Raw genomic sequence first — 26954 nt, forward strand, 5'->3', positions numbered from 1 at the left:
GGGAGGCAAACCCTCCTTCCCAGAAGCCCAAGCAGATTCCTTACCTAGTGTTGGCCAGGTAACATGACTGTCCCTCGGCCAATCACTGGCTGAGAATGATGGGATTGCCAGGACCAGCTTATATGGATTATAGACATAACCCTGTGTTAAAATGTGATCAAAGAAGACAATTTAGATGATACGAACAAACTTTATTTAACACTTCATGAAGTGGACAGCCTCCTTTTGGAGAACTGCAAAATGGGGCAGACGGCCAGAAGGTTTCATAGGATACGGAATAAAGAACAAGGAAAAAACAGATAGAAAATATCTGATTGGCCAATGGCCAGCCTTGTTTGGGTTGAGAAGGCCGAGAGTTGGCTTGATGTTTGGGGATCGCAGACTAGATATAATGCATTTCTGGCCAAGCAGAGCATTTACGAGAACTCAAAACTTACCTGGAAGTTTCACTTGTTGCTTGGCATCCAGGGTGGAAGCAGCCCCATCTTGACCCTAGAAATTTATTTCGACACCTGTGACTGGGCACTTTGCCATCTGGACACACTGCTCATTGTTAGGTGAGCAAGAAGGAGGAATGAATGTTGGGTGAGGAGACGGTGGCATCTACCACAACTGCCCATCAACAGGCAGGCTCTGATTAGCCTGTCAACACTGCCTGATGGTATCCTGTGGAGCTCTGACGTCCATAAAATACTTTCAGGTCCAGCGAGTCTAAGACATACTGCGTGGGAGGAGACACAAAAGAGTATCAGATTATAAGCCTCATTTTATATTAATTTTCATTCTGGTTATGAAAGTCGTGCCTGCTTGGAGATGTAAAGATTTGTGAAGAAGGAAACAAAAAACGCCCAAAATCCCACAAGCCCTTAGGACCACTGTTAACATGTGGAGGGACACAACATCACATTTTCTATCCAACCTGGTATTTCTGGGGAGGCCCTTCAACACATGTAAAATTCACTTTGGGGAGCCCTGAGGATTTTACATGTGTCAGAAAAATCAATTTTAGCTCAGACAATCCCAAGTAATACCATACCCTTTATATCTGATGAAAATCCATCTAGCCATTTCTATGCAATATGGTCACCAGCAGACAGAAGCCTTAAATAATTCATGACAATTTTCGCATATTTGGGATCATGTTATATAGTTGTATATTTTGAGATTTTTAGTTGGCACATCTGAGCTTTTTCTTGGCACAGGGGACAGACACCTCCAGATCACCTGGCCTGGAGACCAGCAAGGTTTACAATTGCGGTCCCACAGAACTATATATATTCACGTAAGAGCTGTTGCCTGAGAGTCTGGCTTCTAATCAGCCTGAAACTGGATGTTGATTGATTCCTTTTTCCCACACACTGGCAGGTCTTGGTACTCCCTCAACAATGGGAGCTATTAGAAATAAATTAGGCTGTTGGTGCCTGGCTGGCTCATTCGGTAGAGCATGCCACTCTTGAGCTCAGGGTCATGAGTTCGAGCCCCATGTTGAGCATAAAGCTTATGTTAAAAAAAAAAAACAAAAACAGGCTGCTCAGACAAGCACAAAAGTTTCAGAGACAACCAAGAGCTAGGGCAAGGTTGAGCAATAAGTTTAATATCCTATACAAGGCCACTCCTTCAAGACTGGGAGAGGTGGCTTCTTTGCCTAATACATAGAAACAAACATTGATTGCTAAGCAAAATGAGGAAACAAGGAATATGTTCCAAATGAAAGAGCAAGATAAAACCTCAGGAAAAAAAAAAAATGCCCTAATGAAATGGAAATAAGTAGTATACCTGATAAAGCGTCCAAAGTCATGGTCATAAAGATGCTCACTGATCTTGGGAGAAGAATGGGTGAACACAACGAGAACTTCAACAAAAATAAATAAAATAAAATACAAGAAAGTACCAAACAGAAGTCATAGAACCGAAGAATACAGTGACTGAACTGAAAAATACACTAGAAGGTTCGGGAGCAGACGAGACGCGGCAGAGGAAGGGATCTGTGATCTAGAAGACAGGGTACTGGAGCACATTCAGAGCAGCAAAAAGAAAAAAAGAATTTTAAAAAGTGCAAATAACTTAAGGGACCTCGGAGACAACATCAGACAGAATAACATTTGCATTATAGATGTCCCAGAAGGAGAAGAGAGATAAAAGGGGGCAGAAAACTTACTTGAAGAAGTAAAGACTGAAAACTTCCCTAACCTGGGGAAGGAAACAAACATCCAGGCCCAGGAAGCTCAGAGAGTTCCAAATAAGATGAACCCCAAGTGACCCATACCGAGACACACGATAATTAAAATGTCGAAACTTAAAGAATCTTAAAAGTAGCAAGAGAAAAATAATGTGTTACGTACAAGGGAACCTTCAGGAGACTATAGGCAGATTTTTCAGCAGAAACTGGGCAGAGGGTCTGAATAGGCACTTTTCCAAAGAAAACATACAGGTGGCCAACAGGCATATGAAAAGGCGCTCAACATCACTCATCATCTGGGAAATGCAAAACCACAATGAGATATCACCTCACACCTGTCAGAATGGCTAGTATCAAAAAGATAAGAAAGATAAGAAATAACAAGTGTTAGTGAGGATATGGAGAAAAGGGAACCCTCGTGCACTGTTGGTGGGGATATAAAGTGATGCAGCCACTGTGGAAAACAGTATGAAAGTTCCTCAAAAAATTAGAAGTAGAACTACCCTATGATTCAGCAATTCCACTTCTGGGTATTTATCTAAAGAAAACAAAAAACACTAATTCGAAAAGGTATCTGCACCTCCATGTTCATTGCATCATTATTTACAATAGTGAAGGCCTGAAAACAACCAAAGTGTCCACTGATGGATGAATGGATGAAAGAAGATGTGATATATATGTATATCTCATATATAATGGAATGCTACTCAACCATAAAAAAGAATGAAATCTTACCACTTACAGTAACATGGATGGATCTTGGGGGCATTATATTAAGTGAAATAAGTCAAGCAGAGAAAGACAAATACCATACGATCCCACCTCTATGTGGAATCTCAAAAAACAAACAAAACAAAACTCGTAGACACAGAGAACAGAATGATGGTGGCCAATGGGGCGGGGTGTCAGGGGTAGGCAAAATGAGTGAAGGGGGTCCAAGGGGTACAAACTTGCAGTTATAGAATAAATAAGTCATGGGAATGTCAGGTCCAGCATGGTGACTATTGTCAATATTGTAATGCATAGTGAAAATTGCCCAAAGAGTAAATCTTAAAAGTTCTCATTGTCATTAGGAAAAAATAATTCTAACTTTCTATGGTGACGGATGGTACTAGATTTATTGTGGTGATCATTTTTGCAGCATATACAAATATCGACTCGTTATGTTGTGCATCTCAAACCAATATAATGTTATATGTCTATTATACTTCAACTACAAATTTAAGGAAAAAAGATAAAATGTTTCCAAAAAGTCATCACTCTAAATGGCTGCATAATATGCTTTTCCATTCTTACAATATTTAGGTTGTTTCCAGTTTTCCTTGTCATCAGTTGTATATGTTGAATACCTGTGTACACAGATTTTGATCTCCATTTCCATCATTTTCCTCCTCATGTTGCTGATGAGGGACCGGAGCCAGGGAGAAGTTAGGGCGTTTGTTCAAGGTCAGGCCACTTGAGAGGCAGAGCTGAGGCCAGAATGGTGGGTTCTAGCCTCTCCTCTTATATTCTTATTCCTGCTTTCACACTGGGTCCTGGGAACAGGTTTATGAAGCAGGCAAGGCAAGACAATTTTATTATTATCCTTTGACTGTTAAGGAAACCGTGTCCCAGAGAGGGGAAGGCACTTGCTCAAGGTCACACAGCAACTGAGTGTCAGGGCTGGCTTTGACCCCGGTCTGTTTGACTTGGCGGCAGGTGCTTTTCCCGCTGGATCACAATTGCATTTCCGTCCTGTCCTTCTCACTGGAGCAGAAAGCTAACCAGGACCTGTACCAGGCAGGAGGGAGAGGTACTGTCTTCCTAGAATGTGACTCAGGACTCCCAGGACAGGAGTTTCGCAGAGCAGTGTTTTGGAAAAGTGGGCAGGACTGGGTTTGTCCATGTTTAAATGCTGTTTGCTGCTGGGATCATGTCTTGGATTATGCTCACCAGGCTTTCCCAGGAAGGATGGCTTTCAGGGGCTAAGCTCAAGCTGCCAGCCCGATACGTCTTGGCTCAGCTCCTACACGTCTTGGCTCAGCTCCTACACCTAGCCTCAGGGTAGCCTATGGACTTGCAAAGTTCCTCCAGAACTGAGACACTAGGTCCCAACGTTGGACGTGGCTGAAATATTCGTTTCCAGAGGTGACTGTAACAAAGTGCCCAAACTCAGTGGCTTAGAGCAACAGAACCTCATTCTCTCATGGTTCCAGAGACGGCAAGGCCACGATCAGGGTGTCTGGAGGGCCATGCTGTCTCTGAAGCCTCTAGGGGAGAAGCCTTCCCTGCTTCCACTAGCTCCTGGTGTTTGCTGGTGGTTGTTGGTGTTCACTGGCCTGTAGACCCATCCCTCCAATCTCGGCCTCTGTGGTCACATGGACAGCTTCTCCCCTTCTCTTCCCTCCACGTGTGTGTGTCTGGGTCCAGATTTCCCCTTTTAATAAGCACATGGGTCACATTGGATTCGGGTCCACCCTAGTGACCTCATTTCAGCTTGGTTACCTCAGTGAAGACCCTATCTCCAAATAAAGGCACATTCAGAGGTAGTTGTGGGGGATGATGGCTAAGACTTCATATCTTTTTGCAGGGGACACAGTTCATCCCGTAAGAGCTGGTGTAATGACCCTAGCAGAGAAGGGCCGTCTGTTAGTGTGTGCTCGCTGTGGGATGTGCACCATGTTAAATGCTGTCTAGGCCTCCCCTCATGTCAGCCTCATACAGCCCCATGAGTTGGGTGTGACTACGCCTGTTTTTTGCAGATAAGGAGACTGAGTCTCAGAACTACCCAAGGCCTCCCAGCTAGTACGGAATTCACACTCACGATGGCCAGGCCGAATTCTTAACTCCTGTGTCCAGGTTTGCTGAAAAGGGAGTGCAGGGCACCTTCTCCCTAAAGAGGCTTGTCCTCTCTCTGGCTGATCACAAGCCACATGCCTTCGTGGGAAGGTTAAACCAATTCAGTTGTGTCCGCCATGTTTGTGCTGCCCTTCCTCCGGGGACTCTCTCTGCCCTCCCAGGGCTGCTGGCAAAATTGCCTCCTCTAGGGAGCCTTCTCAGATTTCCCCAACCAGGAGAGTTCCGCTCTGCCTTGAACACCCATAGGGCTCCGTCGAAACTTTAAGGGAAATGATCACTTTGTGCCCTGAATTATAGTTACCTACCTGGCTGGGGGTCTTTGTTCTTCCTTCCCAGCTCTGTAGCTAGCTCAGTATCTCAGCAACATCACATGTATAAAATGGAAGGACTCTGGCCAGCTAAAGACAAGACCCTTGGCCTCCGGGCCCCTGGGCCCTCAGAGCAGCAAGACGTGCTTACCCCAAGCAGCGAATTAAGCAGCAGGAACCCGAGGCTTGGCCCAGGGCTTTGGGGCGGGAAGAGGGAGTGTAGGCTGGGGATGTGGTCAGGGCAGCCTTCCTGGAGGAGGTGGGACCTGGGCTGTGCTGAGTTCCGGCTGCGTGGGAGCCAGCTACTCATCACATAAGTCTCCTTTAGGTCCTTCCTTCACCTGGCGAGCTCCTACACATCACGATTCCATGCACGTGTCACCTCCTCTGGGGGGCCTTCCTGAATTCCCACTGACCATGCTCCCCTAGGCCCCCAGCCCCTTCAGAATGTCCTCAACAGCACTCCCAGGGGTAGTCCCACTGCTGTCAGCGATATGGGGGGGGGGGTCACTGAGGAAAGGATCACCGGACAGTGGCAGTGGGGTGGCTAGGGAGGAGGTGGAGTTCTTGCCCAGGCTTTGGTGATAAGATGGAAGTGGGGGGCGAGAGAGCAATCGCGTTGACCCTGAAATGCAGGGCCTCCCTGATGCACCCTGCCGCCGCCTCCACCCCCGGCACAAAGGCGTGCGTCCCGCGGGGCACATGCAGCAGGACAGATGCGCTCCTGGACAGCTTCCCAGCCCGGGCCTGCCCTGCCGGGGCCCTGGGCTCACCGGACGCCTTGTCTGCCGTAGGCGGCCCTGGCCGAAAGCTCCCGCCTGAAGGAGCAGCTGACAGTGCTGCAGCTGAAGAAAGACTTGCTGAGGAGCATCTTCGGCCAGGACAGAGCGGCGGCCCTCTTGGAGCAGGTGGTGAGCTCCGTGCGGGACCGGGACCTGCTGCACAACAGCCTTCTGCAGAGGAAAAGCAAGCTGCAGGTGGGTGTCCCGGGCCTTCCTGGGAGGGAGGGGGGCGACCTGCATTCCTGCCTCAGCTGCACCACTGGCCGCTGGGTGGCCTGCCCTCTCCCTCTGTCCCCACGGCCTCAGCTCCTCGGCCGTACACCGGGTGCAGTGAACGAGCGAGCCTTCTCACTGGTGTCCTAGGCACCTGCCGCCCCCACCTCTGCCCCCCTCCAAGCCGCCCTCTACACCGTGTCACACAGAACTGGCTTCCCCAGAAGGGTGGGGCGGGTGTCAAAGGAGAAAACGCAGAGAAAATCGCCTGTAAAATTAAACCACCATAGAGCTGAACACCAATATTATTAGGAACACATTTCTGAATGACGACCCCGAAGTTAAGGTGTAAGGTGGCGGGTGATGGGAAGTGTATTCTTTCACATAACAGACATGAGCTGAGCGTGAGCTGCTCACGGGGCTCTGAGAGGGGCCGGGCACTCGCCGGGAGCTTCTTTCACATCTGGGATCCGTCTCACCCAAGGAGCCAACACTCAGCCCACATCTGAGGGTCAGTGGGGCAGAGGGTCTCTGCGGCAGCTCGTCCAGCTCTGCCCTTGGAGCTGGAGAGCAGCTGTAAAGGAGTGGGCATGGCTGTGTCCCAATAAAACTTTATTTCCAAAAACAGGCCTCTGGTGGGACCTGGTGTGGATGTGTTACGAGATGTAGTTCTGTACTAGAAAGCAGAACAGCCGTCATGTGAGGACCCCACGGTGATTCCAAGGAGGGCGTCCAACCCCCGCAAGGGCTCCAGGAAGGCTTCCTGGAGGGGGTGATGCCTGAGTGGGTATGAGGCAGCCAGGAGAAGGCTGAAGAAAGAGCGTATTGTTGTGAGTGGCAGGTTGTACAAGGTGCCTGTGAGGAAATTTCTTAACTTCTGTGCTGCCCGTTGTGTGTCTCCGCAGAGCTTGCTGGCCCAACACAAAGATTTTGGGGCTGCTTTTAAGCCCCTCCAGAAGAAGCTCTCAGACCTCCATGGCAGGGTCCAAGCTGAGAATGGGCTTCAGCAGGACCTTCCTGGGAAACAGGCCCAGCTTTCAAGGTTGCAGGTAAGGGCTTGGTGGGGCCCGAGTGGCCTGGCTCGGGTTCTCCGCTGCGCCCAGAAGCAGCTCCCCTCCGGCAGCAATAACTGGCCAAACAGCCACCACCGAGCCCCTTCACCTGAGCTGACCTTTCGTCTGAATCGCTGCTGATTTATCTGGTGGTTTCTGGCCTCTGAGAGACCTTTAGTACCTGCAGCTGCTGATTCTGGAGCCCAACAAAATGATGTTTACTCTGTGATTCCAAAGTCTAACATGTGTATTCATTTTTCTTTAAATTGCTTTGCTAAGTGTTCCTCATGAGTACAGAGGTCCAGTTAAATAATCGGATTTTGAAAGTAAGAATAAATGTTTTAAAACACATGCAGACTGCACACAGGCTGACTGTTGATAATTATCGGCTTGATAAGGAGTTGCAAGATTTTAAATGCGTGCGATACAATTATTTTAAAACTCCAGCATAGCTCATGCATACATTAAGAGGGTTCTTGGGAAGACATTAAAAATGGTGCATTCGGGGGCTTTGAAACTCAAGTTGGGGTGTGATTCTTCACAAAGAGAGGTGGTCATCAAGTAAGAGTTCAGATGGGAGTTTGCTCCCCAGAGATGCCTTCCAGGCTGGTGTCCCAGAATTTTTTTTTTTTTTTAAGATTTTGTTTATTTATTTGACAGAACGAGAGAGAGACAGCTCGAGCAGGGGGAGTGGCAGGCAGAGGGAGAGGGAGAAGCAGACTCTCCGGTGAGCAGAGAGCATGACGTAGGGCTTGATCCCAGGACCCTGGGATCATGACCTGAGCCAAAGGCAGACACTTAACAGACTGAGCCACCCAGGCGCCCCGTCCCAGAATATTTTTGTCTCCTTTTAAAAATCTCACCAGCTCTGAGAGGAGGCCCATCAGATGGCCATATGGTGCAGCTCTCGGGGTGGGGTAGCCCCATCATGCCAGGACCCTCCCAAGCTCCCCCCACTCAGAGGCGCCCCCCACCCTGATCAGCTCCCATGACAAGAGGCAAACAGGACAGCCACACTTGCTGCTTTTCCTGCAGGGGCTGCAGGAAGAGGCGCTGGACCTGGGGGCACAGATGGAGGCCATGAGGCCTCTCGTCCAAGGGAACCCCGGCCACCAGCACAAAATGGACCAGATTTCTACCGACTACCAGGCCCTGCAGAGGTCTCTGGAGGTAAACCTGGGCACCTGGGATCCTACACTCCGGGGGTCTTTCTCTGCCTTTTCTTCCTTTTTCCTTCAAACCTTTCCATTTTTCTTTTTCCCTTCCTTTCTTCTCTTCCTCATTCATTCAGCAGATGATTATTGAGCGCCTCCTGTATGCCAGGCAGTGTTCTGGGCGCCAGCCAGACAGCCAAAGCCCCTGCTCCCTGGAGGGTTATATTCTAGTGGGTAGATGGACCATGAGTCAGCAAAACAGCAGGTTCAGATACAAATCCAGGCGTGCCAGGAGGCCAAGGAACAGAACAGGCTGCTCTGCTCCCCACAGCAGCCCTGGGGTGCAGTGGGCATTGGCTGTGTTAAGGGCAACTGAACGTTGTATGGCGGCTGCGTGGAGCCTCCTCTGCAGTGCCCTCTAGCGGCCGCCTGGGGCTCCGTGGGGTACGCACATTTCTGATGGCCCCTTGAGCCCTGGGAATGGAATGGGGTGCAGGCTTCTTCAAAACTGGCCTGAGGACAAGTTTCAGCGGCTGATTCGGATGGGGGCCTGGGTCTGCCTTTGTCACGAGTACCCTGGGGATTGTGGAGCCGGCTGTCAGGCAGCCATGCCTCAAGAGAACTTGGTCTAAGGTGGGCTTCTCCACTCTACCGGACCCAGCCTATTTTAATAACAAATGTTCCCAACATCCCATGCCATCCCGAAACTCAGAGAGAGTATAAGTGACCCACACAATTTAAGAATGGCATGTAATGCCCTTCCTGTAATAGGAAAGAAAAAGGGCAAGTTAGAATAAAATGCTTGTCTTTCATGTAAGCGCTGAAGGTGGTCACAGGAAGATGCGCCCCGCCTGGGTGACAGCCGAAATGCCTCTACTTTATGAGATTCTCTGAAAATGTGAACAACCTTTGGTGAAGTTTCAGTCACACCAAAGCACAGTCTTCCATCAGTTGACGAAATAGAGGCATTCCTGGAAAAATCAGCGTGTTTATTAGAACTGCAGAAACCTCTGTGTTTGTCCCTCATCTGGGGGAAGTGTCCGAGCTCGGGTCATGATGGGCAGGGTTTTCAGCACTGTGGATTCAGGCAGGGCACGAGGAAACCTTGCAGGCCGTGGGGCAGCAGGATGGCAACACCTGTCGCTCTTACTGTATCTGCAGGTGTCATCCCTGCCCCATCACTGTCACAACAATCAAACCCCCCTCCCCCTCCGCCCCGCCCCATGAGCTTCCAGGAAACACGGCTTCACCTGTAGATGCCCATTGATCTAAGTGATGCCTAAGGTCTAGATGAACTAATGCTGGCGGAATGCTGATACTCCAACGCTCTCGTGGCTCTTCATTTATTGTCTACATACTTCTTCAAAGAAGTCGTGCCCCCCTTTTATTACTGTGGTACTCAGGGCTTTTTAAATCTAATAAGTGCTAATAAGTCCTTCCCCCACAGCCCAGGTGATCCTCCTGTCTCCCCCTGGGGGGCACCTACCCCCCTAAGCGACCCGAGGCTATTGAAAGCATGGGGTCTGAGCTGGTGAGCAGGGGACAGGAGGGGTGGTGGTGGTGGCGACATTGTGGAGAAGTGGAGTCTTAGGTGACTCTTCAGGCTCTGGTCACTGGTTTGTTGCAGGAAGATGGGATGCACTGTCTCTGCGTCCCCAGCTCTAGTGGGCCTGGCGTCCAATGGTGTCAGCCAGCATCTGGAATGCAGGAGGGCAGGGCCCATGATGGCCACTGCCAGGGATCACAGGAGACCCTGGGGTCTGAGTGCTCTGCAGTGGGCTGAGAGGGAGGGCTCAGAGGGCCCCAGGTTGGGTGACCAGGAGGACAGGGGCCCTCCTTCCCTGAAGACAGAAGAACAAGGCCCCAGCCTCAGAGAGCTGAGAGTGGCTGACCCAGAGGAGGCAGGGGGGGAAGCAAGACCATTTTCAAAAATTATCAGAGTATAATCAGATATAGAAAAGCAAACATCTAAGTGTGTAGTTTGATGAATTTTTTAAAACTGTCCACATTACCAGTACCCAGATCATGACACAGAATCACAGAATAATAGTGGCTTCACCCAGCCCCCAAAGCCCCTCATGCCCCCCACGGTCACTGCCCACCACTCCTGGCACCTGACTTTCAACTTGGAACACCATGGATTGGGTTTGCCTGATTTTATACATTATTTTCATTGAATCAGAAACGTTTTCTTTTGTCTCTGGCTTCTAGCTGTCCACTCATTCATAATGTATTAGATTGTTGCGTAGATTGCTCATTCTTGCTGCTGTAAAATTTTCCACTGTCTGAAGCGACCTCAACATACGTATCCATACTTCTGTTGATGGCCACTTGGGTAGTTTCCAGTTTGGGGCTATCAGAAGCAACACCACATGCATGCCTTTTGGTGAAAATCATATTTGTATCTGTTATGTAGACACCCAGGGTGAAACGGTTGGGTCATAGGGATGCCTGTGTTCAGTTGTAGTAGATACTGACCTAGGGTTTCCCCCAGTGGGGTATGACTGATACCCACACCAGCGGTGGGCAGGAGCTCCGATTGCCCACACCCTCATCCAGACATGGTACCGTCTATAAAAGTTAAGACAGGCTTAGAGATACTTTAAACCAGAGTTGGTTTTTCCAGAATAAATTCCCTGTCCTGGGCAGAAGGGAGGACTCACCTCTTGTGTTCCTGCTGGGTGGGGAGCCCTGGCGGGGGCGGGCATCTTGCCCCAGGGCAGGTCCGGGGGTCCTGCAGAATGGAGGGGCCCAGAGTCCCAGTGGCCGCCAGCGCTCAGAGCGCCCTGGGCCCCCCGGGGCTGTGCTACAGGATCTCACGGACAGGAGCCAGCAGAGTGTGCGGGAACACTGCACCTTCCACCACGAGCTGCTGGAGCTGCGACAGTGGATTGCCATGGTCACTCAGAAGCTGGAATCACACCAGGAGGATGCAGGCCCATGGGACGCCCAGTCCCAAGAGGTCAAAGTCGAGGTAAGGTGGCTGTCCCAGTTCCCTCACTTGCCTCCCAGAAGGCAGGTTGGGAGGCCAAAGATTCCACACAGGGGAGCAGAGACCCCTGCCCCGAGAGCTCACTGTGGGGGCTGCGTGTTCGCATGTGTGTCCTTTAGAGGCTGCTGGCTGAATTCCCGGAGAAGGAGGCCCAGCTGCCCCTGGTCGAAGCGCACGGCCAGCTGGTGATGAAGAAGTCTTCTCCAGAAGGGGCTGCCGTGATCCAGGAGGAGCTAGAGGAGCTGATGGAGTCGTGGCAGGCCCTGAGGCAGCTGGAGGAAAGCCTGCTGATGTGAGGGGGTCCCTGGCTCTGAGCCTGGTCTCAGGCAACACCCCCTTTCCATGCAGGGGAGAGCTCAGTGGTGCCCTTAGAACAGGAGGCTGGGGTTCGGCTGGGTGCCGAGCATGGCGCCAGGTGCCTCCGTGCATCTCCGCTCTGGCCCAAGGACAGTTCTAGTGGGAGCAGTAGAAGCCGGGGAGCGCCCCAGCGGGGCGGCGGCGGGGGGTGAGCCTCCAGCCCGTGCTGGCTTGGGCCTCACCTGCATCGATGGGTATAGGCACTTTAATGACAGCATAAGGTGGGTCTCCAGTGGGAAACTGGGAATGCACGTGCCTGGGGAACGTTCTGACAAACCCGAAGGATAGTCGACCCGAAAGATCGGCTCCTGCCACGTGATGCCCCGGTGACCTGGTGAGTCCCCATTGCATCACCGCAGTGACGGGGTCGTTCGTTCGTCTCTTCAGCCTCATCAGAAACCGGCAGCTGCAAAAGACGGAAGTGGATTCAGGGAAGAAAATGATTTTCACCAACAACATCCCGAAGGCCGGGTTTCTCATCGATCCCATGGATCCTGTTTCCAGGCGTCCCCGTCAGGTGCGTCTGCCTAGTGGGGCTCCCTGGGCCCTGGGAGGCTGGGGCCGGAGTCAGGGATGCGGGGGGTGGTCTTCAACAAAGCCCCCTCCCCTCCAGGGGCCACACGCTCAGCTCAGGACTCGGCCACGTCCCATCCTGGGTGAACCTGTCCCTGCTCCTTGTGCCACGGCACAGAGGGACCCGGAGACCCCAGACCCAGGCCACAGGGAAGGTCAGAAGCGTCCCTCGGGCAGACAGGTCCTCACCCCTCGGAGAAGACGTAGCCAGCCGGCCCTACAGGGCTGAGAGCGTCATGCAGGCTGGGTCCCTTTTTTGTGCCATAAGCTGTATTTTGTCCAAAAGATCTAGCCTAATGACCTAGTGTCGTCCATCCCTTCTCTTGACGGCTTTTAAAACAAGGAACCGCATTGAAAAGACGTTCCCTCCTCGTTCTTCAGAAGCCACACGCCAGCTCTCAGTCTCCCCTGTATTCTTGTACTGCCCCTTCCCGAGTCACCTGCGGAGCGTGGCTGTCCCCGGAGGCCTGCGCTCGGGGCCGGGGCCAGCTGTGGGCGAAGCGGAGGCGCTTCTGACCCGCAGGAACGCAGACCCCAGGGCAGAGCCTCTTAACACTGCAGTGTGCTCCCCGCGTAGGAAAACGCAGATCCCGCTTCGGCAGGGCCCAGGACTCTGCATTTCTTGAAGCTGGAGGGGGACGCCCGGGCTGTTAGGCATCGGAGCGCATTTTGAGGAGCGAGGAAGTGGGAACCACAGGCAGTTAAGTAAGGGCAGTGGGCTGGGGCAGAGGGCAGATGCTGTAGGAGCTGATGCAGAGAGACGGGGACCCAGTTCAGAGACAGCAAAGGCCTCCTGGGAAAATGTAGGGGAATCCTCATGGCCCAGCGGGAGTCTGGGAGAGGAGAGGAGGGGTGTGTCCCATGCAGAGGAGACGGTGTGAGACACACAGAGGGAGAGAGCACATGTGCCAGGGGTCAAGAGGTGTCTGGGGCTCGGGCTCCGGGGGTGGGGGTGTTGGCGGGAAGGTGGTTGGCGGCATGGGGTCCAGCAGAGCCAGGACTGAGGCTCTCAGAGGGCCACACCGACAGCCTTGCTGGACGGGCTTGCATTTTAGACGGCTCCCTCTGGCTGCAGAGCCCGGAGAGGGACAGGTTTGTGCAAGGGTGACCACCGTTATAGCCATCCTGGCAAGGAATGGTGGTGGCTGCCACTAGGAGACAGCAGGTGACCACGATGACCCACTGTCACAGCTCCAGCAGCTCGGGGCTGAAAGTGCAGTGATCCTGCGTGGTCTGCGGGCACCCATCCACGAGGTCCTGCGGCACAGCCCCGGGGGGCCCAGGGCGCCCTGAGCACCAGCCCACACTGACCCCCTGGGCCACCCCAACCCCGCAGGACCCCCGGACCTGGATCAGAATTAAACTCCTAACGTGGCCACACTGAATGCAGAGACGTGCCCCCTCCCACCCAGGCCTCTCTCCTTACCTTTGGGCATCCTCATCCCCACCCTCTGCCTCAGAGGAGACCTCCGGGATGTGGGCCCAGGGGGCTGTTTCACCTCTGATGCATTGGTCGTGCTGCTGCGTGTTCCCTCAGGCAAACCCGCTCCAGGAAGACGGCAGCCATGAAGGTTTCTCCCAGCTCCTGAGGGACTTCGAGCAGTGGTTAGAGGTGGAAAATGCCAAGCTGGTTAGAATCATCGCGATGAGAACGGCCACCGCCAAGGATCTGAAGACCAGGGAAACGAAGCTACAGGTTTGTTCCCACGGAAAGGCCCTCTGTCCACAGGGTTTGCCCCCATGGACGTGTTTGCCACCAGGGAGTTCTTAAAAAAAAAAAAGAGCACACACATGGCTTGTGAGCCATTTTTACTTGTGTATAAATAACAGTTCTTAAACTTTTTTGGTTCACGTATTTTAGAAGAACCATTCGTTCATTCAGCCTACGTCTGTATTTCCCCAACTTGGAAAATATCACTACTAATCACGACTCTGAAATCAGTTAGCTGTTGCTGTGTAACAAATCATCCCAACCATTTGTGACTTCAGACAGCACATGCTCATTTAACTCATGATTCAGAAGCATGGGCTTCTAGGCTAAGCCCATCGGGGCAATGCTTCTGGTTTTGTGGGGCTCCCTGATTGCTGTCAGTTATAGGTTGGCTGGGTGGCTCTACTCTGGGGGTTGGCAGGCTGCTGGAGATGAGCATGAGATGGACCACACATCTCTTCTCCTCTTGTGGGGCAGCCCAGGCTTCTTGAGCAGAGGCATTGTCCAAGGGCGAGTGGGAGCACCCAAGGCTTCTGGGGCCTAGAGTAGGAACTGCCGCATTACCTGCCCTGTATTCTGTTGGACAAAGAAAATCACAAGGCCAAGCCAGATTCATGCGGAGGGAAAACAGACTCCACCTCTTGAAGGGAAGGACTCAAGGTCATATTACAAAGGGAATGGATATGGCAGGGGGAGGTGGGATGGGAGCATCGTTGTCATTTTTGCCATCCTTCTACCACCAGTCTTCTTTCTACTCCACTCCCACATCTAAATAGTCCCCCACCCCTCCTGGATTCCACCTCCTGGGTGTGTTTTGTTCTGCACCCTCTTGCTACCACTATGTTAATCTAGGTACTTACCATTTCTAACCTTGATTTATGGCAGTAGGTTCTCAGCTGGCCTCCTTCCTTCCTTTTGGGCCCCCATCCAGGTCACAGCTCAATTCTGCAGCCAGAGTGACCTTCAGCCTCATAAATCTGGCTTTGTTCTTCCCTTGACGAGAACCTTTCAGTATAGAGTCCACCCCCACCCCCACCTTAAGCATATCACATGAGGTCATTCTCAACCAAGCCCCAGCCTACCTCTCTTTTTCCTAATTTCTCAGCAGTTCTACTATGATATGTTAGGGTTTGGATTTCTTTTCAGTTCTCTTATTTGGAATTCATCTGGATTCTGGAATCTGTGGTCTAGAGTCTTTCTGGAAAATTCTCTGATACTTTCTTAACTTATTGCCTCTTAACATATCGCCTTGTTTCCCTTCCCCTCTCCTTCTGTGTTGCTGCTGAAACATGGTATTCCTTCTCACTGTGGGCTCTATGTCTCCTCCCTTCTCTTGTGTCTTGTTCATCCTCCAGTCTCTTCCTGTTGCATTCTGGAGAGTTTTTCTACCCTACCTTCCGGTTTACTAATTCTCTCTTTAGCTGTGTCTCAGTCACTATTACACATGTCTGTTATGCCTTCAACTTTTGATACTATATTCCCCAGTTCTAGAATTTCTACCCAGTTCTCTTGAAATACCACTCTGTCACTTTTCGTAGCTTCCAGATCCCTGCTGAACTTTTTAAGCCTGGCTTTTAATTCTTTGAGCCTAGTAAAGAGACCTGTTTTACCGAGTGTGTCTAATAACGAGCGTGTCTAATAATTCTAATATCTTAAGTCATTTTAGGAACGTTTTTTCTGCGTGTTGTTTCTGCCTGTTCTTGTTGTCGGTGTCTTGCATGTATGGGGCTGCTTTTTTTTTTTTTTTTAAAGATTTATTTATTTATTTGAGAGAGCGAGAATGAGAGAGAGTACATGAGAGGGGAGAGGGTCAGAGGGAGAAGCAGGCTCCTCGCTGAGCAGGGAGCCCGATGTGGGACTCGATCCCGGGACTCCAGGATCATGACCTGAGCCGAAGGCAGTTGCTTTAACCAACTGAGCCACCCAGGCGCCCTGGGGCTGCTTTGATTATGTGTGATAGAGGTATTATGGGGGTCATTTGAGGTTGAGGATCATCTCTTCTCCAGAGGGGATTTTGTTTGTGGCTTCCAGGCAAGGAGGGCTTTCTTGTTCTGAAGCCAGGGAATCGAAGTTCAATGTTGGAGGCTCCCTGCGCTCCTGGTGACTTGGAGTGGGCTTCGGTCCACACAGGGTGTGAGTTTATTTCGGATTCACCTTTAGGAGCCTCAGCCACAGGGGGAGCGGGTTATGAGAGTCTCCACCCCTACAGAGCCCAGACCTTGACCTTTGTCTCCATAGCCCCGTGAGGCTGCCAAAAGCATGATCTGTTTCACAACTGTTTCTTCCAGAACGGCAGGTGTCCTGCAGGCAAAAGCAGGCCTGAACACTGGGCTTACTTCTCTGGGCTTCATCACTTCCCAGATTTTAGCCTGATGTGCCTCGCCCTCTTGCCAACTCTTTGATGCCTTTTAAGTGTTTTTAATACTTTGTCCTCTCGAGAGGTTTGGTCCAATCACCTAGGGGATTATGAGCAGGGAGTCCTTCCCGCAGACCTCCTACCTCACATTTGGCCACGACTCATTTCTCGCCATCACTGCCCAACTCCAGCCGTATCAGAGACGACTTGCAATTGCCCCAGGTTAAGCCTCCTTACTCTTGTACAGCTCTCATTCTAGTGGGTTCTGAGAAGCTAAGCAAACTGCCCATATCACACTACGAGCAGGATGGGGTGAAAGCAGGGCTACAAAGCCAGAATTTAGACCCATGCACTCCAATTTAGAGCCCCACTCTTACCCCCACATCACTACGGCTCAGGAGTCCTGAAGATAATCTGCCCAATCCCAATAGCACACGCCCAGGCTTAACCATGCCAACAGAAAAGTCATAGCTTTTTATAATGATGGCAACTCTTATGTCAAGCCCTCCAGAGGACTTGGTTCTAGAACATCAGAGATGGAAGTGACCGTGGAGGTCATTCTGTATTGTTCCAGAAAGCGACTGCCCGTGGATTTGCACGATGGGATTCTCACTTTACAGGCTCTGCCAGCCTCCTCTCAAGTGAAATTTGACAGGCTCCTGCTGACCGTCCCGGTGGGGCCGTCTGGGCCATCTGGAGGGCACATGTGACACTGCTTTTCCCCCACAGGAGCTGGAGGCTCGGGTGCCAGAAGGTCAGCATCTCTTCGAGAACCTCCTCCATCTCGGGCCAGCAAGGGGGACCTCCAACGAGCTGGAGGACTTGCGTTACCAGTGGATGCTGTACAAGTCCAAGCTCAAGGACTCTGGCTACCTGCTGGTAGGTGCTAAGGAAGCGCGGGCCCCAGGCCCCGGGGATGGGACTCCGGCTGAGCCCAGGTTCATGTGGGGAGACAGAGCTGGGCCATGCTCACGGGTCCTAGTGCTTGGCTTTAAGATGTCACGTGGCCGTCCTGCCACCCCATGTGGCTGGCGCTCCAGGAACGATGGCAGGAGCCGTCGCGGTTAATGTTTCAGGAGCGCTTTGCTGCCTTCTGAGCTGAAACCTTCAGGACCCCATTCAGTCCTGTCTCCAGTCTCCAAAGGGCTGGCGGGGGGGCGGTGATGGCTGAGACTCTGAGAATTGGAACTCCTGGAGTCATGGAGCTGGGAAGCAGCAGAGCCAGCATTCAGAATGCCCCGCTGGGGAAGGCGTGATAGAGGGGAGCATGGCCCTGGGGTCCCCGTGTCCCTTTGCACAAAACAATAGTAATAGTCATGAGAGCCTTTATGAAGTGCGATGTCCTCGTAACAGCCCTATAAAGGAGATGCTGTTGTTATTCCCCGAGAAGCGACGGGGAAACTGAGGCACAAGGGTTAGCCCCAGATGGGGGGCCGTTGAGATGGCCTCCCCAGACGCCAAGCTTTGGCGCTCCAGCTCCGCGGTCCCTGCAACAGCCATGCTGGCCACTAGGTGTCAGTGCAGCCCCGGCCTGGTGGCCGCCCGCCCAGGCCTTCCCAGACGGAATCCCACCTGGGCCTGAAGTGCGTTAAAAAGCTCATTAAATCGAATCACCTGCTGGTTCAGCCTATCCAGATGACCAGAAGTTTTAAAGAAACACTCCCCTGACAGAATGAATATTCCATTACAGGCTCTGTTGGGATTTGAGTTTCACTCACTTAACGTCTTTTTTTCCCCTTTTCCTCTCCTTCCCGAAAATAACAGACACAGAGTTCTCCAGGGGAGCCGACTGGATTCCAGAAGGTACCGTGTCTGCCATCTGCTGCACACGCTAGAGGGCAGGGCGTCTGGAGGCTGGTAGGCCTGCGATGCTGAAGCCAGATTCCTGGGCTTTCTGGAAGGTTCCATGAGGTCCGAGGCACATTTTATGGGCAGTGAGTTCTGGGCTGCCCTGTGCTGGGCCCCGGGGCCCTTGGGAAGCCCCAGGAGGGTGCAGAATGTACTCAGCTGTGACACTCCCATGATAGAGGAGGGACCCTGGAGTTTTTCATGCAAAACCAGGACACGGTGGGGAATGGACGGTTAAGTGGTGACAATGGGTGTACACCAGGACTGTCCCAGGAAACCCGGACCATTCCGGGCACACTGGATCGTGCGGCCCCCTGAGTGGTGACGGGCGTCTGGGGCATGGCGGCGGGGGGGACAGAAGAGGAAGAGGGAGTTGTGCCTTTCCTGTCCTACCAGCAGGTGTTTGCACTCGGGCCCGCTGAGAAGTGCTCAGAGCCACTCCCGTGGTGCTTGCAGGCCAAAGCAGTCACGGTAACAGCATTAATAATGCTAATGAGTAACAATTATTATTACTCGAGATGCCAGGTAGTGCCCGTCCACTCTGTGCCAGGAACCGTGCTAAATCATGGTCAGGGCATCTCATTTAACTGTCCCATCAACGCTCAAGAGGTGTTACTCCCTCCGCTTAAGCACGAGGAAACGGAGCCACGACAGGATTGGAATCCCTCGTTCGGCCCAGGCGTGCGGCTTCTGGGTGGTCTCTGGCCTCTGGCTCCAGAGTCCACATCTTGACTTTCCACACTGTGCCTTGGAGACGGCATCCTGGGGGCCTGGGGGGTATCCCTGCCTCAGGGAAAACCCAGTGTAAGTTGAAGTCACCTTTTCCAAGAGAACACACTTGTTTCCCTGCCAAGCCCTGGCCGGTAAGGAAGTGAGCCTTCGGCGTGCTCTGCTCCAAAGAGCTCTGGGTTCCTCAAGATCCCTAATGCCATGGAATCTGTTTCCAGGTGCTTTGCACACCAGGATTTCTTCTTGGTCTCCAGCTGGGGTTCACGTCTCACATCTACAGGGCAGTGGGTGTCCCCTGGACTGGGTGGGGCCGTCACAAGACCAACGCTATGCTTTGGACCCGGCGTCAACTAGCCTTGTGGCTTTGGGCAAGTTGCTTTGCCTCTCGGGGCTTACGTTCCCCATCTGGAAAATGGAATTATCAATGCTGACTTTCCTTCCTTCATGTATGAATGTGGAAGATCATGTGAACGGTTGTTTGTAGAATTCTTCAGAGAGACTAGAGGCCTGGTTTTCCCCCCAATTTAGAATAACACAGAGCCTCCCCCAAGAAATGGGGAAGAGCATCAGGAAGGATGGGGTGGGTCCCACAGTCTAGCCTCGTGGCTCCTGGTGGCCTCCACACTTTAAGCCCCTCCCTGGGGAGCCCCCATCTGATCTGGAGCTCCTGGGTGGAATCAGTGGGAGTCATGTCTGGGTCCCCTGATGCCTTGCACACGGTGAGTGCTCACTGAATGTTTCACATGGCTGGGGGCACCAGGCCTCTAGAGCAGGCTCAGTTTCCTGGCAGCCTGTGATTGGCTGAATGTGGAGTGTCCACAGCCTTGTGTTCATTTGCTGTCTGTCATTCATTCATTCATTCACTCATTCCACAAGGATTTACTGAGCACCGACTTTGTGCCAAGCACTGATTCGGGCACTTGGGATCCATCAGTGAGCACAAGAGCAGAGACCCACCCCAGTGGACTGCGTGTCCCAGCTGGGTGGAGGGTGCCTGGGCGGAAGGGTTCACACGTCTAGCTGGTGGTGCTCCGCACAGCGGCGCGTCTCTGGGGCAGGGGCCCCAAAGGGCAACGGCGGATTCGGGTCTTTATAACAGGTGTTGTCTTATCCGTGACCAGCAGAGGTTGGGCACAGTTTTGTAGGGTCTGGAAAACAGGCAGGCTCTACATGGCTAAGAAAAAATGTGCTTATTCGGGCTCCGGGTAAAATAATTAGGTGTGTGAAAATTTGAGTTCGGTGCTTGCTGGCTGGCTTTTGCGAAGCCCGCTGCAGAGAAGTAAGCAGCCTACAAGCCAGTGTGCAGAGGCCATCTTGGGATCACTTATGTGACAGCTTAAGCACAGATTTCTGGGTCCCACCCCGGGTGTTTAATTCACTGGCGCTGAGTCTCTACTCTGAGAGAACCACAGCTCCACGCCCTGGATCTGAATCTAGGACCCACCGTTAGTGTGTGTTCCTGTTGACGAATCCCTCAGCCCGTTTTGCACAGAACAGAATGAGGGTCCACCGAGCTAAGAGGAGGCAGAGTTCTTGTAACAACTGCGCCCAGTAGGTTCTTAATTGCCATGTAAATGAGGCCCCAAAGACTTCTTTGGACACCGCACCTGCTTATCTTTCTGCGAACCAAGGGAGCAGTGACGCTTCTGAGGGTGGGGGGATTCTTCCCTTCGGTTTGGTTCTTGTGGTCGGTGTGTGGGCATGTGCGTGTGTGCACTATGCACAAACACACACACACGCACGCACGCAGGCCTGACAGGCAGAAAACAGACTCTGTCTTCAGGCGTTGTAATCTTGCCAACCTAAAAACATTTCATATGTGATTTTTAATCCAAAAGAAAGAAAAAAAACCTGCCCCAAAGCTAATTATTTATGAGCAGTTGGTTCTCCACACTTTTTTTCTTTCTCTGCATGCACCGAGTCATTGAAAGCTCCAGCGACGTCAATGGCTTCAGCCTGCTTGTTTGTATAAACACAATAATTAAGATTTATTAAATTTGCAGCTTCCTACACACATGCCAGCTCAATGCCGCCGGATCCGCGTGCCTGCAGCCTTCAGACACATGAAATGTAATTGCTTTTTAAATTGCAACTGGGCTGCGAGTCGCCTGAATTTCTGCATTGGCCCCGGGGAAGTGGGGTGCAGTCCTTCTTGTGACAAACTTTGCGTTGAAGAGCAGATTTGCAAGGGTTTCTGGTGGCTTGGGTCAGCTGGAGCAGGGCCAGTGCCCCGGTTTGCAGGAGTGGAGAGCAAACACCTCCCGTGCACGCTGTGGACCCTGGTGCAGCCCCAGATGCTGAGCGACCCAAAGTTGCATTTTATTTCCTTGATCATATTGTGTAGGTCTTAAGACTAGTGAGTTTTCACATTTTCACATTTCTGGAATTTGGGCGACTTACTACGGTCTACTCCTCTCAGCGAGGATTTGGGCTTGCTTCCCTCCGCCACCCAGGACGCTCTCCACCTGAGATTTCTCTAAATGGAAAATCTTTGCTTGCAGGTGGTGTCCTGTTTTGTTTTCCTTTGGCTCACACTGATTGTGTAAACTCAGGCACCCGGCCTCTGGGAGCTCCAGCCTATGGCTCACATTCGCAGGGAAGAAGAATTCCCCTCGCTTCACCCAGTGCCAAGATCATACCTCATATTTCCTTGCTTCCCCTTTCTGGGAGGTGGGATTACTCCTCGTTTCCCCTGAAAGGGAAGGCACGGCCCCTCGGTGCCCCAGCTTTAGGTGGAGTCTCTCGTCAGGTGCCCCATCTTGGTTGGTTCTGTCCTTCCTGAGTGGTTTGTAAAATAATGACACACCTCACAATTGGCATCCCAGATCAGATGAAAAACTCAGATACTAAATCTAAGGAAGCCTTTGTGAGTTCTCCATGTTAGATGGTAACTTTCTCTCTCGGTAAGTATGATTTTTTAAAAATCTCTCCTGTGTGCTATGCTGGAACACACACGTGCCTGGCCTTTGCCACTCAAAACCACCTTTTTTTTAGTGGGAGGAGCGTGGCCTCTTGGCCCCTTCTCCATATGTGACAAAGGGCCCAGTTCAGATGGGGACAGAGGAGATGTCACTTGGCTTTGTCCCCGTGTGATTCACTGTGCAACTTTGGGGGCTAAATTTGGCTCTTCCTTGGTCAAAGGGCTGGGCTTGGATGGGACCATGCAGTCTCTGACCTTGAAAAGGAGAGAGCCCCGGACGGGCCTCCACCCATGTGCTGTGTTATCCCAGGGCCCTGTCTGTTCATCCGTCCACCGAGCCCAGAAGCAACGAGCTACCACCGATGTAGGAAAGAGTCTATGCTAACCCTTTGGACATCAAGTTTTTGAAACTTGTCTTTGACTTCAGAAATCCAGACAAGTTCATCTCTATGTGCTCTATTTCCTCAACCTCCCGTCACCCAGCCCACTTGCCTTCTGCGCCACCTACTCATCCCTCCCCCACCCAGCCCCTGGCAACAACGGATTGTTCTACTGTCTCCATAGTTATGTCTTTTCCAGACATCATAGAGTTGAAATCAGACAGTATGGAGCCTTCTCAGATTGGCTTCTTTCATTTGATAATATGCATTTAAGTTTCCTGCCTGGTTTGGGGGTTGCTTGATAGCTCATTTCTTTTTGTACCGAGTCATATTCTGTCGTACTAATATTCCACTTCTGGTCTTTTTTATAGACCTCTTTCCTCCATGCTGGATCCAGTCCAGGGTCACCCAGTGCATTCACTTTGTACATCTCTTTGGTTTCCTCTAGGCTAGAACTAGTCTTCCGTTTTTCTTGACCTTGACCTTGAGTCCAGGTCAGAGATTTTCTAGGATGTCCCTCAAGGCACATTTCCCTGGTATTTCCTTGTGATTGCAATCGGGCTGTGCATTTCTGGCAGGAATGTTGCAGAAGGGATGCTATGTTCTTGGCGCATCTTACTGGGAGACCCACGGTGTCGCTGTGGCCCCAACATCGCTGATGCTAACTCTGACCGCGTGATTAAGGGGGTGCCTGCCAGCCTTCTCCCCCATACAGTGCTGTCCTTTCTTTTGTAATTAATAAGTCATCTCTGCGGCTGCGAGAGACACTGGACGTACAGTGCCTCTTTCTTCAGTGGTTGTATCTACGGGGTTTTCTGCAGCCATCTGGGCAGTTCCTTCTGCTGCCGCGGCTTTGTTTCCTGACTCCAGGCCTCCCACTCTCTTGGGTCCATCTCTCCAGTCCAGGTCTCCTTTCTGACTTCAGTCCCAAAGGCCCACCCACCTGCTGGACATCTACTTGGGAGTCCCACAGACCCTCAGACTCAGCATGTCCAGAGATAGCCTCATTGTATTCCCCCCACCCAACCAAGCCCCAGTCCCCATATCAGTGAAAAACATCATGACCACCCACTTTCCCAAGCTGGATGCCTCCGGGTCATCCCAGACCCTCACCAACCTTGGTTCTGGTCCTAAGCTCAGAGCCTGGTCATGGATGGATCTCAGATGAGGAATGATGAGGGAAGGAAGGAAGGGAAGGGAAGGGAGCCATATGCCCGTACATCTGCTCCCAAATGAGGCTCGCATCCTTACTTGAGTAATGACAAAATCTCTCCTCACTCCGGTCGTCGATCCAGAGGTCCTTCCCACCAACTAACTAAACCACCTCCAAAAGGCCAGCTCAGATGATGTCATCTCCCATCTCTCTCCAAAACCAACTCAAGGTTCTGGAAAGATACAGTCTGTGGCCTGACCATCATATGCAGAGCCACTCAGGAAGGAGATAAAATGAACCCAGCCCCACCCCAGCCACTGCCGTCCTGTCCCTGCGTGGAACTGTCCAGAACCCCTGAGGTCTCACGGGAAGTGAATCTGGGGCTGTAACTCGGTGCTTTGGCAGCGAGCAGTCAGTGAAGACATTATCACAGGCATGGCGAGCAGGCCCTGGCCCAGGAAACCCTGGCCACCCCAAGACTCACCGGCGCAGTTGGGGAAATGCAGTGGGCCCCAGACACGGCCCCCTTCTGAGGGAAACCCAGGGAGAGGAAGCCAGCTAGCATGTGGTGCCTTCAGGGACTGGAGAAATTGCTAGTGACGGCTTCGTGGTGGCCGTCTTGAATTGCCGGGCGAAAGCTGGCCCCTACCCGTCCCTCTTGGTGCTGGCCTGGAAGCATCTCTGTGGTGGTGAAACCCCACCCAGGAAAGCCCTGAAGGCCCCGGTGCTGACGCAGCGTGACTTCCACACTGGGGGCCCCAGGTCGGGGTGGGACCAGATTCAACAGATGTAGCCTGACTGACACCTCGGGCCTGGGGTGACTCTCGTTGTTGGTGTTGTGGCTGAGTTGTTTCTTATGAGAACACCATGTGGGATGGTGGGCAGAGCCTGGGCGTGGAACGATGTGGTGAGGGAGGCTGTCTGTGTGACCTTGGCCTGGTTCCTTTCCCGTTGCCTCAGCTCCTTCCTCTGGGGAATGGGCGGGGCAGGGAGAACTGAAAGCTGCTGGGCCTGGGGGCTGTGTCCAGGGTGTTCATCAATGGCAGAGCATCTGGACAGTGGGAAGAGCCACAGCCAGGGGTCAGCGAGGATCTGTGTGGTTACCCCATGGACACCAAGGGAGGAGCAGACAGTCAGACATGCAGGAAGGGAAGGACTCTTTCATTCCCTATTTCATTCATTCAGCACATATTTGTTGAGCAAATGAATGTGGACCCTGCCTCCGAGGAGTCAAGGGGACCATGGACTTTAATCAGTCATCCAAAGGGAAGGTATCGGGGCTGTGAAAATGTATAATGGGGCTAGTTTTTGGTTTACAGCAGGGGAGGTGCCCCTGAGGAAGCCACTCACAAGCTGAAACTAGAGTCATCAGTAGGAACTAATTAGGTGCATTGGGAAAAGGAGGGAGATTAGTATTCCAGACAGAAGGGATAGCCTGTGCAAAGGCCCAGTGGCGGGAGGACATGAGGGCCTTTGAGGGGACAAGAGATGGCATTTAAGGAAGGTGGTGCTTTTCTCTCTGATGGGCCTGAGGAGATTGGTGGTGCCTGATCCCTGGCACCACCAGGTAGAGGGGGAAGCTTGTGGGGCTGTAGGAGCAGCTTATCTGCCCCAGTATCCACCAGTTAGAGGAGGAAGGGAGTGAGCATTTACTGAGCATAGCATGCATTGTCTCATTTATCCTTCTAACTTTGGTAGGCAGGCATCATCCCTCCCTTTTCCCCAACACATGAAGGAACTGTGGCTCAGAGAGACTGAATGACCTGTCCTAGGTTATACAGCTAGGAAGTGCCAGAGCCAGGGTAGAACCCAGAACTCGATACCTTTTCTTTCCCCCCACGTCACCTTTCATCCAAGGTAGAAGATTAGGTCACATTTACTATGATAAACTCGTCTTGCCTGAACTCCTCAAAACTCTCGAGTCTCAGGTCTGTGTAAGATCTTGAAGGACTTCCAAGCATTTAGTTACCCTACCCTATTTCCTCCCCCCCACCATGTGCTGTCGACCCCCTGCTTCCATACCCTAAGGGATTGGGAGTGTATTGCTTCCAGAGGAAGCCCCTTCTCCTTCGGATAGTTCTAACTGGGTGGAACACAGGTAGTACTTTCTCTGGGGAAACTGAGGCACAGAGCAGCTCCCAGATCTGGGAAGAGCTGAGATTGTCAACTTCTTTGTTGGCTTCTAGAAAGGTAGTTCATGCCTCTGTGTGTATGTGTGTGTGTGTGTGTGTGTGTTTTCTAAACATCTGAGGGTCATTTTAAAATGTATCTCTTATTTCAAAGAGCATTTCAGAATTCAGGTCCCTCAAAGTGAAAATGTGAGCTCTAAGTGAACAGCCACTGGGAGTCTTTTGAAAAAAGACCACCCCTTGTCAACACTTGTCAATGCAAACACACTTAGGACCTTCAGAGATGTTTTCTCCAGAGGATCCTGGCCAAGGCACTGTTCCTCACTTAAATAAGCAGAATGCTAGCTCTGCGAATGCAGGTGTAAACAAACAGGACACTGTAAACAGATTTTGCATTTGGGAGACCATTAATTATAGGGTTTTAGTTTAGTGTAATGCCACGCTAGCGTGGGCCTGCAGCATGTTGTTCTCTTTTCCTTTCTCCTGGGTGGGTCAGAGATTTGGAATCAGATAGAGTCAATTGACAAGTCCAGGAGTCAAGTTAGAGTCCACACAGGCTGAGGCAGCCGCACATGAACCAGGCAGGTGCCAGGGAACAGAGCACAGGCCAACTAGGTCTGACCCTGCCCGGCAGCTGTGGGAACTCATGCTCACTCAGCTGCTCAGGTGACTTACCTTCCCCCACTCCTAGAGTCCCTGCTGATACCAGTGCAGCCAGGAGGGCCTCTCCACCGTGTGGGTTGTAAGAAGTCTGGTTTTGCAAAATCAGTGTCGAAGGGCTTCGGTGAGTGAGAACACTTGAGGCTGGAGGCATAGGGTCAAGTGTTATCAACCTGGAGGAGATCGTTGGGGCAGGAGGTGAGGTGACTCAGGTGTGAGAGCTAGAGAGTCAGCAGTGCCCAGGTCAGAACCCCCCCAGGAACACCCCCATTCAGCCATGCTTCCTCATCACATCAGCACTGCCATTGCCATCATCATCCTCGCCATCATCATCACCTTATCACCATCACCACCACAACCATCGTCATCATCCTCACCATCATCACCATCACCACCACCATCATCACCTTCATCATCACCATCCTCATCACCATCCTCACCATCATCATTGTTATCCTCCTCACCATCACCACCAGCACCATTATCATATCCACCATCATCACTACCACCGTCATCATCTTCACCATCACCATCCTCATCATCTTCACCATCACCATCACCACCACCATCATCATCCTCATGCTGTCACCATCACCACCACCACCATTATCATATCCACC

General features: G+C 51.9%; 1 protein-coding gene across 1 annotated transcript in view; it reads left to right on the top strand.

Moving 5' to 3' along the window:
- The window catches only part of SYNE3 (spectrin repeat containing nuclear envelope family member 3), a 90158-nt gene that overhangs the window by 59659 nt on the left and 3545 nt on the right, over positions 1-26954 (top strand). Inside the window, exons 9-17 of the mRNA XM_034992791.1 lie at positions 6120-6302; positions 7226-7369; positions 8408-8542; positions 11339-11500; positions 11638-11810; positions 12263-12392; positions 13986-14144; positions 17245-17394; positions 18280-18318. Of these exons, the coding sequence (XP_034848682.1) occupies positions 6120-6302; positions 7226-7369; positions 8408-8542; positions 11339-11500; positions 11638-11810; positions 12263-12392; positions 13986-14144; positions 17245-17394; positions 18280-18318 (1275 nt within the window). The remainder of the gene's footprint in view (positions 1-6119; positions 6303-7225; positions 7370-8407; positions 8543-11338; positions 11501-11637; positions 11811-12262; positions 12393-13985; positions 14145-17244; positions 17395-18279; positions 18319-26954) is intronic.

This window comes from Mirounga leonina, unplaced genomic scaffold (genome assembly GCF_011800145.1).
Source record: "Mirounga leonina isolate KUSES-001 unplaced genomic scaffold, KU_Mleo_1.0 Mir_82, whole genome shotgun sequence".
NCBI classification, from domain to species: Eukaryota; Metazoa; Chordata; class Mammalia; order Carnivora; family Phocidae; genus Mirounga; species Mirounga leonina.